This window comes from Aulonocara stuartgranti (assembly GCF_965226115.1).
Source record: "Aulonocara stuartgranti genome assembly, chromosome: 7".
In the NCBI taxonomy this organism is placed as follows: domain Eukaryota; kingdom Metazoa; phylum Chordata; class Actinopteri; order Cichliformes; family Cichlidae; genus Aulonocara; species Aulonocara stuartgranti.
This window is the reverse complement of record NC_138945.1, coordinates 27,780,546-27,789,595: the sequence shown is the minus strand read 5'-3', so window position 1 is coordinate 27,789,595 and position 9,050 is coordinate 27,780,546. Positions and strand designations below refer to the sequence as shown.

Genomic DNA, 9,050 nt, shown 5'->3' with positions numbered 1-9,050 from the left:
TAGTCAGTTTGTACATGTGACAGTGAGTCGGAATGATTTTCAATCGTATCTTTAAAAAAATACTTATGTAATTGATTTTTACTGTAAGGACATGATTTGTTATTGATATTCAACTATCGTAATTTGCATGGTTTTTTTGAGGCAAATTGTACTTTCATAATAGAACATTCCAGAAAAAGTAACAGTCCGATAACATAGCTTCACCATTATTTGTAAATAATTAGCTAATGCAAATCAATTATTTAGTATATCCGTTCTCCTGTTTTCAAAATAATAACAGATAAAGTTTTAAAAATTGCCTAAAATTTTGTACTATAGGATATTGGTTATAATACATATACACAGTGCTGTGGGAAGTGAGCCCCCCCCCCCCCCCCCCCACACACACACACACACACACACACACACAGCTTTTTGAGTTTCATTAATCACACCCAGATCTGATTACTGCCAGACCCTTATGAATTAATAAAATTATTAGCCAAAGACAAATAGAGTTAATAAAAAAATTTCTTTTTTAAAAATGGTTATTTCATTTATTGAGTCATTCTGTCATTCAAAGTCAGTCTGAAAAGGGTTACAAAGTTACTTTGAAGGTTGGGGGACTCCAGGAAACCACCATTACACCCATTATCCACAGATGGAGAGACCTTGGAGCAGTGGTGAACCTTCCCAGGAGTGGCCGGCTTACCTATTCCAAGAGTGCATCAATGACTCATCCAGGAGGTCACACAAGAACCCAAAACAACATCTAGAGAACTGCAGGCCTCACTTCCCTCAGTTAAGATTCAAGTTCATGATTCAACAATAAGAAAAAGATGCAAAAATGGCATTCATAGGAGAGTTTCAAGGAGAAAAACACTGCTAACCACAAAGAAGACACTTGATTCATATCTGCCAAAAAACATTTTGATGACCCCCAAGACTTTGGGGAAAATTAAACCATGAATTCTGCGCTCTGCCAAAATTTTTTGAAAGAGAATGTCCAGCCATCAGCTGTTACCCTTAAGCTCAAGCACACTTGGGCAATACAGCGGGACAATGAACTGAAACACATCAGTAAGTCCACCTCTGAATGACTATAAAATAAAAAGAAAAAAAGAAAAACATCAGGCATTGGAGAGCACTATTCAAAATCTGGACTTAAATCTGATTGAGATCGTTGGTATGACCTTAAACAGGCTGTTCATGCTCAAAAACCCTCCAATGTGGCTGATTTAAGAAGAGTGGGACAAAAATTCTGCACTGTGGAAGACTCACTAGTTACTGCAAATACTTGATTGCAGTTCTTGCTTCCAGGGGTGGTAAAACCAGTTATTAAGTTGAGGGTGCAATTACTTTTTCACATGGGCTAGGTAGCTTTGGGTAGACATTTTCTTCCCCTTATCAAATGATGTCATCCTTTAAAAACTGCCTTTTGTATTTCCTCCAGTTATCTTTGTCTAATAGTAAAATTTCTAAAACAAGTTTGGCAAATATGCAAAAGAAAGAAAGAAAGAAAGAAAGAAAGAAAGAAAGAAAGAAAGAAAGAAAGAAAGAAAGAAAGAAAGAAAGAAAATAAATCTGGAAGGAGCAGATACTTTTTCACTGCACTGTAGAATGATAGCAGTCTGGAGTCACAGATGTATTCTCCAAATAAAATAACAGGATTAATACAAGATTTGTTGATATAGAGCACAAGTTTCAAAGTGACACTTGATGATGCCATGAAAATGCTTACTTGCTTATTGTAACAAATTAGGTGTGTAATTTGACAGTGTTGACTCCAAGACCTTAACTAGCCAATTGTAAGAGGTGCTACACTACACTGTGGAGAGATAGACTGCTTCTGAATCTGTAACCAGACCAAAGCAGTGGGGATGTGTGTAGATGCTATGTTCAGTAACGGATGAAGGAATTAGCTTAAATGGTTTCTGTTATGTTTGCTAACTGTACTGACAAAACTCAACAATTCTATACTGAAGCATTCATATCTACAACCCTGTAAAACATTACTGTGTATGTTAATAAATTCTATGCTCATTCAATAAATGCAATACTTAACACATCGGAGTTATTATCTTATATTTGTCAGTGTGAGTTGTATGAAAAGAATCCCAGTAGTCTCTGGCAGACTTACAAACCAGCCTTACCAGTGATATAACATAGTCAGCGTTATCTTTTGCTCCCTGGCCTTTTAACGTTGTGTCAGAGAGAATTTATCAGTGGAAGTGGTCCAAGAAACCATCTTTAAACTGATACCGTACAGTCAGCTTGGTCAGTGCCATGTCTAACTTTTCTTTCACAGAAACATGACTGCTTTAGGGAAAAGGCTGCCTATAGCAAGAAAAATCCAGTTTCATGCTTTAAGCTGTTAAAATCAAACACACCAAAGATGTTGAGATAGTGTTGCTTGCGTAAAACGGCTTTGCAGACTGCGCTATCTGCTGTCTATCTGAAAGACAAGTTATTTTCAGCCACGGAGATTAATGTGTGCTGCCGCACTGAGACTTTCCTCCTCACTGAGAAGGAAAGTCAGAGCTTTCTCTGCAGGATAGAAAAGATAACTTGAAAACAAAATAAAAAATAAAACGTGTCAGTCAGCTACTCACACGACAGCTTCAGATAAAAAATGAGGAATGAACCGCAGTAACTGTGCTTTAACTGAATGTTTGCTTAACACTGCTTTATCTATAGTTTTAACTATAGTTACATCTCCAGTGTGGAGAATCTGGTGGCCCTGGGGAATTGTGCTTGCATTGGATCCACTCGACCTCCTATCATGAATTGTTAATGCATACCAGCATCAAGTTGCTCTGAGTGTTCACCTTTATCCTGTGATGAAACAGCTTTTATAGGATCGCCCTATCCAAAAGAGAGATGTCACTGAATGGTTATAAGAGGTAAAGAAAGTGGATGGATGTATTATTTTCTTGGTAAGACTTGATTATTATTAGCTGTTATGCTGAAAACACAGATCCTGTTGTTAAAAAAAGGATCCTGGCAGCACAATCATGAGCATTATTGTGACTTTTCCCCCTCAAATTTTAAATCAATAAAACACTTCTCACCTTGTGTCGCATGAAGTAAAAAAAGAAAAGGACAGCTAAATGACACGGTGTACTTACGTTGAAGTAGGTACTGTGGATTAATGGACCAAAGTGGAGCCATGATTGGTCACTTTAGTTGTTTACTGCAGTGTGATGAATGTTCAAAAATAAAGTATGATCACAAAGTGGTTGCAGTTTGAAAGCAAAGTGGTATGTCACTGCCCTTATCTCAAATAAGGACAGGCAATTATCACTTGACAGTTGAAGCACCTCTTCCTCGATGTAGTGTAAACAAATCAAGATGCGGGACTAAGTAGAATGAATTTAAGGACAGTGAAACTCATACAGAACCTGTTTCAGTATTTGCACATAAAATAAATCCATTTTCTTCTCATGTTTAGTAATGTCGGGTACAATCAGAGGCTTACATAACTTAGCCAGCAGGGTAATAGATGGTGTGGATGTTGTTGCTGACAATGAGGATAGTTTTTTTAATCATTTTTATGTGTGGGAAGGAGTGAGTTTCAGTCCAGTCTCATAAAAGTTCTACTGTAGTTGTTTTCATATGAGGATATATCAGTGCGCACAGGAGTACAGGTGAGTGCAAGCTTTGCAAAAAAAAGGAAAAAAAGGCTTAGGTCTGTTTTGTTAGTATGCTGAATGGCATGCTGGGAACTCTTTTTTTTTAGATTGATATCTTGCAAGTCTTAGGATGAGACCTCTCAGCACGTTGAGAATAAAAGGAAGACTTAGACCAGTGGTTGAACCTTACTCCTTGTTCATCAATGATGTGATTAGTTTGTTGTGCAATGTTTTAATTGCAAAAAACAAAACACCCCCCCCCCCCCCCCCAGATGTATCTTTATCTTTATGGTTAAGCTTGTATTCAACAAGCCATACCCTTGTTGAATACTGTGGTGAAGATGGCTGTATAAAGGCTGTATGAAGTCATAAATTAACAGAAAAGTACACCTCTGAGCTCCTTTATTCACCTACATTTATCAGCTGTTCTACAAATCTTCAAGAATCACTATATTACAGTAATGGTCCCAGTCGAGCATCCAGTTAGTTCTAACTTTACTGGAAAAATGGGCTCATACACTGTGTGATATCGAATTGTTGAAACCAAGGCCCTTTTACCATACCTTGCCTATGTTTGGCTTTGGGTTTTCAGCATAAAACTAGCTGATCACCTTATAAGGCTCTCTAAAAAAAGTGTAATTGTATAAGGGCATTCAAGGATGGCAAAGTTAATTTGTTACTTGGAAACCAGCACATTCCTTGTTGTTCTTGGGAAAGACATAAACACACTGTTCTGGGGGTGCTTAACCTGTTTGTCTCCATAATTTGACTTTAGTGTTTATACACCTGTGTATAAACACAGCATGTTATAAGTGGCAAAGGTGAGGTCTTTGTAACCCTCAAGAAACAAACAGCTACCTTTCACAACAAGGCGGTGAGGGTTAGCCTTTGCCTTTAGCACATTAGGCTTCCCTGAGATGTCAATGATAAATATCTAATGTTAGATTAATAATATAATTTATTGTGTGTCCTTTACTCCCTTTACTGTTCAAGATCCTGAAGCGAACAGCAAAAAGCAAAAGGATCATTGCAGTAATGTCTGCACTGACACCATTGTTGTTTTGAAGAAAGCAAGATGACACCGCAAGCACTTAAACTTGTTCTCTTCATATAAAAAAGAATTTAAAAAAAGAAAAAGAAAACATGATTATTAATGTGTTTACTGGTTTTTGCTGCTCTCAAGTGGTCGAAAATATTACTACATATGCACAGAACTACATATGAATTTCCTCTTAGTTCCATGTAACTTTAGTTTGTAGGCATGTGTTCATTATCTTCTTAATTTCTATTCTCCCTATTAAATGTAAACACACTGAGCCATTATTGTTACATTGCTACCTCAAGACAGCAAATTTTTTTGAGTCGCCTGCCCAGACTGTGATTCTGATAATTTCCTGTTACACTGAAAATTATCCTATGTTGTAGTTATAAAAAAGACTTTTGATTTACACGAATATTATTATTAAATTAATAAAAAGTATAAATAGTCATATCTACCTTTTTGTACCCTTTTGGCGTTAAATAGTTAATAAAGTTTAAATTTAATCAAAGAAGGACAAAGAGGTATATATCGGTTACAATTCTCCCCAAAGAGTTAAATTCTAATGTCCTTTTCTGTGTTTGTTTTAAATACTTTATTTTTTCGCGATGACAAGAGCAGAAAGGAGAATGACGACAGTCTCGCGAGATTTTTGTTAGAGGTCAAAGTTGGCTTTTCCATGTGTGCATGTGCCTGTATGTGCAGGTTTACTACAGAGCGTTTCTGTGGGACTTAGCTACAGTTTCCCCGGTGTTCATATATGTTTATGAGCGTGGTTATTTAACCTTGTTTAAATATTTAGGAGACCTTTTTAAAGTTGGTTTTAGTTTGTTAAATTCTTCGCTAATACGCGCTAGCCTCGGCTTTTCAGCTGGTAGAGCAGATTGAATCTTTTGCAGTCTCTTTTAGCTGCTAGATCTTCTAAAGATGGTTTAGCGTGACATGTTTCGGGTCAGACCGCTGCTGAGTGCCTTAGTTAACCACCGACAGACGTTAAAGACAAACGGTAAGCCAACCTGACAGAAGCTATGTGACAGTATGTGCATTTGCAGTCTCCAGACTGTGGTTGGTTAGCTTCTGGTATCTTAATTCACTCATCGAACCAACTGGAAACAAATGCATCAGTGGTAAACATATATATATATTTATGTGTAGTATATTTGTTTGTGAAGGTGTTTTATCGCCACACAGTATAAATGTAGAAGGCATCACGAGTGTCTGTCCGATTTTTGCTATTTATTACTATTTTGTTTAGATTTATTACCTTTATATTGTCTTTATCGTACTTCCAATCTTAAAAGGCCTCTCAATCCGTGTATCACAGAACAGGGTAGTAGCTGTCACTGTTTAATTTCTGTGTTTCCTTCACAGGGGGTCTTTATAAGCCCTTTTGCACGATGAGTGAAGGAGGCATGGATAAGCAGACAGCTACACTGTTAAAAAGGACCAATGAGGAAAATGAAGACTCTGCTGAGAAGGTCCAGGCAGCTAAAAGGGTGAAGACAGATGGGGAACACGCTGAAGATGAAAAGAAATATCCAAAGAAGAAAGTGGTCCTGCTCATGGCGTACTCGGGAAAAGGATATTACGGGATGCAGGTATTAATAATAATAATAATAATAATAATAATAATAATAATAATAATGATGATGATAATAATACATTTTATTTAAAAATAGAACCTTTCAAAGCACCCAAGGACACTGTACAACAGATAAAGATACATTTATATTCTGCAGTTGTCTTGTTTTAAAGTTTTTCTGCCCTTTACCACACTTTTTTGATAAAAGCTTATTTCGGCTGCTCACATATTCATGAGTCGCTACAGCAGGTAGCTCCATGTGTTTCATTTGGCATTTTTTTATGCCGGATGCCCTTCTGGGGTGGACAATAGAGAATAAATGTAGTTATATACGTTTATAAAAACAGATCTTAGGTGAGCCACACACAGTAAGAAGGTCCTGGGTTTGACTCCTCCATCTAGCTATGGATTTTGCATGTTCTCCCCGTGTCTGTGGGTTGTCCCTGGGTACTCAGGCTTCCTCCCACACTCCAAAGACATGCTGTCAGTGGGTTTAGGTTAATTGGTGATTCCAAACTGTGAATGTGAGTGTGAATGGTTGCCTGCCTCTCTGTGTTAGTCCTGTGACAGATTGGCGACCTGTTCAGGGTGTTGCCACCTCTTACCCTATGACAGTTGGGATGGGCTCCAGCCCCCCATATCCCTGAATTGAATAAGCTGAAGAAAGTCAATGGTTGGCTGGATGAAACAGATCTTAGATATGAGACTGGTGGAAACAGATGAAGATCAGCCGCTGCCATCAGTGAATGTCATCATAATTAGTGGCAGTCAATGGCACATAGAAAACACTGGCCAATAAAGTGCAACATCCTTATTATTTTCATTATTTATTTATTTATTCCAGAGAAATCCTGGAAACTCTCAGTTCAGGACCATTGAAGATGATCTGGTTGCTGCTCTTATTAAATCTGGCTGCATTCCTGAAAACCACGGTGATGAGATGAAGAAGATGTCTTTCCAAAGATGTGCCAGAACAGATAAGGTATGTGCTCAGTGCACAATAAGAATTTACTGGTCAAAGCTTGGCCAACAAGGCAGATTAGAGGATATGTATCTTTACGTGTTATCTGTCTGTTAATGTTGTGCTGGTTTTATTTCTTGTCATCATGTAATTGTTAATAAGAATTAATTAAATTGTGTATTTCATTGTTAGTATTTATTTATGTGTTGAGTTATGTCGTTGACTTTTATATGAATGTATTCAGGGTGTGTCTGCTGCTGGCCAAGTGGTGTCTCTAAAAGTGAGGTTGATTGATGATATCATTGAAAAAATCAACGAGCATCTGCCACCGCAGATCAAAGTGCTTGGTGAGACACTACTTTATATTGTGAATTACAAGTCTAGGTTTTTGGTATGATGAGTACTGTTGGCATGAGTGTGTATGATTCATTTTTTTTCTCAACTTTTGAACCCACAGGACTAAAACGGGTGACGCAGGGTTTCAATTCTAAAAATAACTGTGATGCTCGTACGTACTCGTACATGCTTCCAACACTGGCCTTTTCCCCAAAAGACTATGATACCGGGAATATAGCAGCATTTCGCCTGGAACCAGAGACACTACAGAAGGTGAATCGCCTTTTTGCTCTCTACAAAGGCACACATAACTTCCACAACTTCACCTCTCAGAAGGCTCCAAGCGACCCCAGTGCCCGCCGCTACATCACAGAGATGTCCTGTGGGGAGCCTTTTATCCGCAGAAATTATGAGTTTGCAGTGATTACTGTGCGAGGCCAGAGCTTTATGCTGCATCAAATCCGCAAGATGATTGGCTTGGTGATTGCAGTGGTCAAGGGCTATGCAAAGGAGGAGGTGATGGAGCGGAGCTGGGGACATGAGAAGGTAGATGTCCCCAAAGCTCCGGGACTTGGCCTCATCCTGGAAAGGGTTCACTTTGACCGGTACAACAAACGTTTTGGGGGGGACGGGCTGCATGAGAAGCTGGAATGGGATCGCGAGGAGGAGGAAATCAAGGCCTTTAAAGAGGCACACATCTACCCCACCATTATTGAGACTGAGTGTGAAGAGGGCTCCATGGTCTGCTGGATGGCCACTCTCCCCATCCATGACTTTGAGGCCACATCTATTGAAGTGCAAGACGATAAAGTTAAAAAACAGGTATCCAAGAAGATACATTTATTTTAAAATGTTTTTTTAACATTGAAAATCTGTTTTTTATTTTTAAATATAATTGTTCTCTTCCTGCAGGATGATGCAGATGAAGGAAATGACTCTGATTAGGCCACTCTGCCAGCAGAAAGAAGATGCATCATCATGTGTTTTTTTTTTTGTTTGTTTTTTTTTAACTGCTGATACAGACATTTTCACTGGGATTAAATCTTGTTTCTTTTATACAAATGTTATTAACAAGCAAGTAATAAAAGCTTCTGTTCTTTAATGCAACCTGCTTGGTTTCCTAATATTAGTTTACCACTAAAACAACTTTGGATAGCTGGTTTGTTTGATGTTTCTGCAGTAATAACTGGCTGCCTACTCTTGAAAATAGACTCTTAATGCTACAGCGACATTTAAATTGTCAGAAGAATTGTGTACTACTGCATACTCAAATAACAACATCAACTTATGACGTTTCATCTCTTAATAAGTTTAAATCCCACATTTATGACTTTCTCTGATAATAGCAGTGAGCTGTATTTACAGGACTTTGCAAAAGTCTTGCCCCACTCCTCATTTCTTTATATTTTATTTTCAAGAAGAAGTTTTTTTAAAGTGATCTTCAGCAATAATCCTCTGGGCTTTCTGAAGGACTCTAAAAGTTTTTCTTTGGACGCTGGTTGCTTTTTCACTCATTGACAG

The 9,050-nt window shown here is 38.0% G+C and overlaps 1 protein-coding gene across 1 annotated transcript; it reads left to right on the top strand.

Moving 5' to 3' along the window:
• The first annotated feature begins 5,300 nt into the window (after window positions 1-5,300).
• On the top strand, window positions 5,301-8,636 carry pus1 (pseudouridine synthase 1). Its single transcript, XM_082542846.1, has 6 exons — window positions 5,301-5,656; window positions 6,022-6,248; window positions 7,077-7,214; window positions 7,438-7,540; window positions 7,651-8,351; window positions 8,442-8,636. The coding sequence occupies exons 1-6, from the start codon at window positions 5,593-5,595 to the stop codon at window positions 8,472-8,474; spliced, it is 1,266 nt and encodes a 421-aa protein (XP_082398972.1). The 5' UTR covers window positions 5,301-5,592; the 3' UTR covers window positions 8,475-8,636.
• Window positions 8,637-9,050: the final 414 nt, after the last annotated feature.

What these genes read in the sequence shown, in the direction of transcription:
- pus1 (XM_082542846.1), top strand. Translation starts at nt 5,593, where the DNA reads ATGTTTCGGGTCAGACCGCTGCTGAGTGCCTTAGTTAACCACCGACAG. An exon ending in AAGGATATTACGGGATGCAG is followed by an intron (nt 6,249 to 7,076) that starts GTATTAATAATA and finishes TATTTATTCCAG; the next exon opens with AGAAATCCTGGAAACTCTCA. An exon ending in GATGTGCCAGAACAGATAAG is followed by an intron (nt 7,215 to 7,437) that starts GTATGTGCTCAG and finishes GAATGTATTCAG; the next exon opens with GGTGTGTCTGCTGCTGGCCA.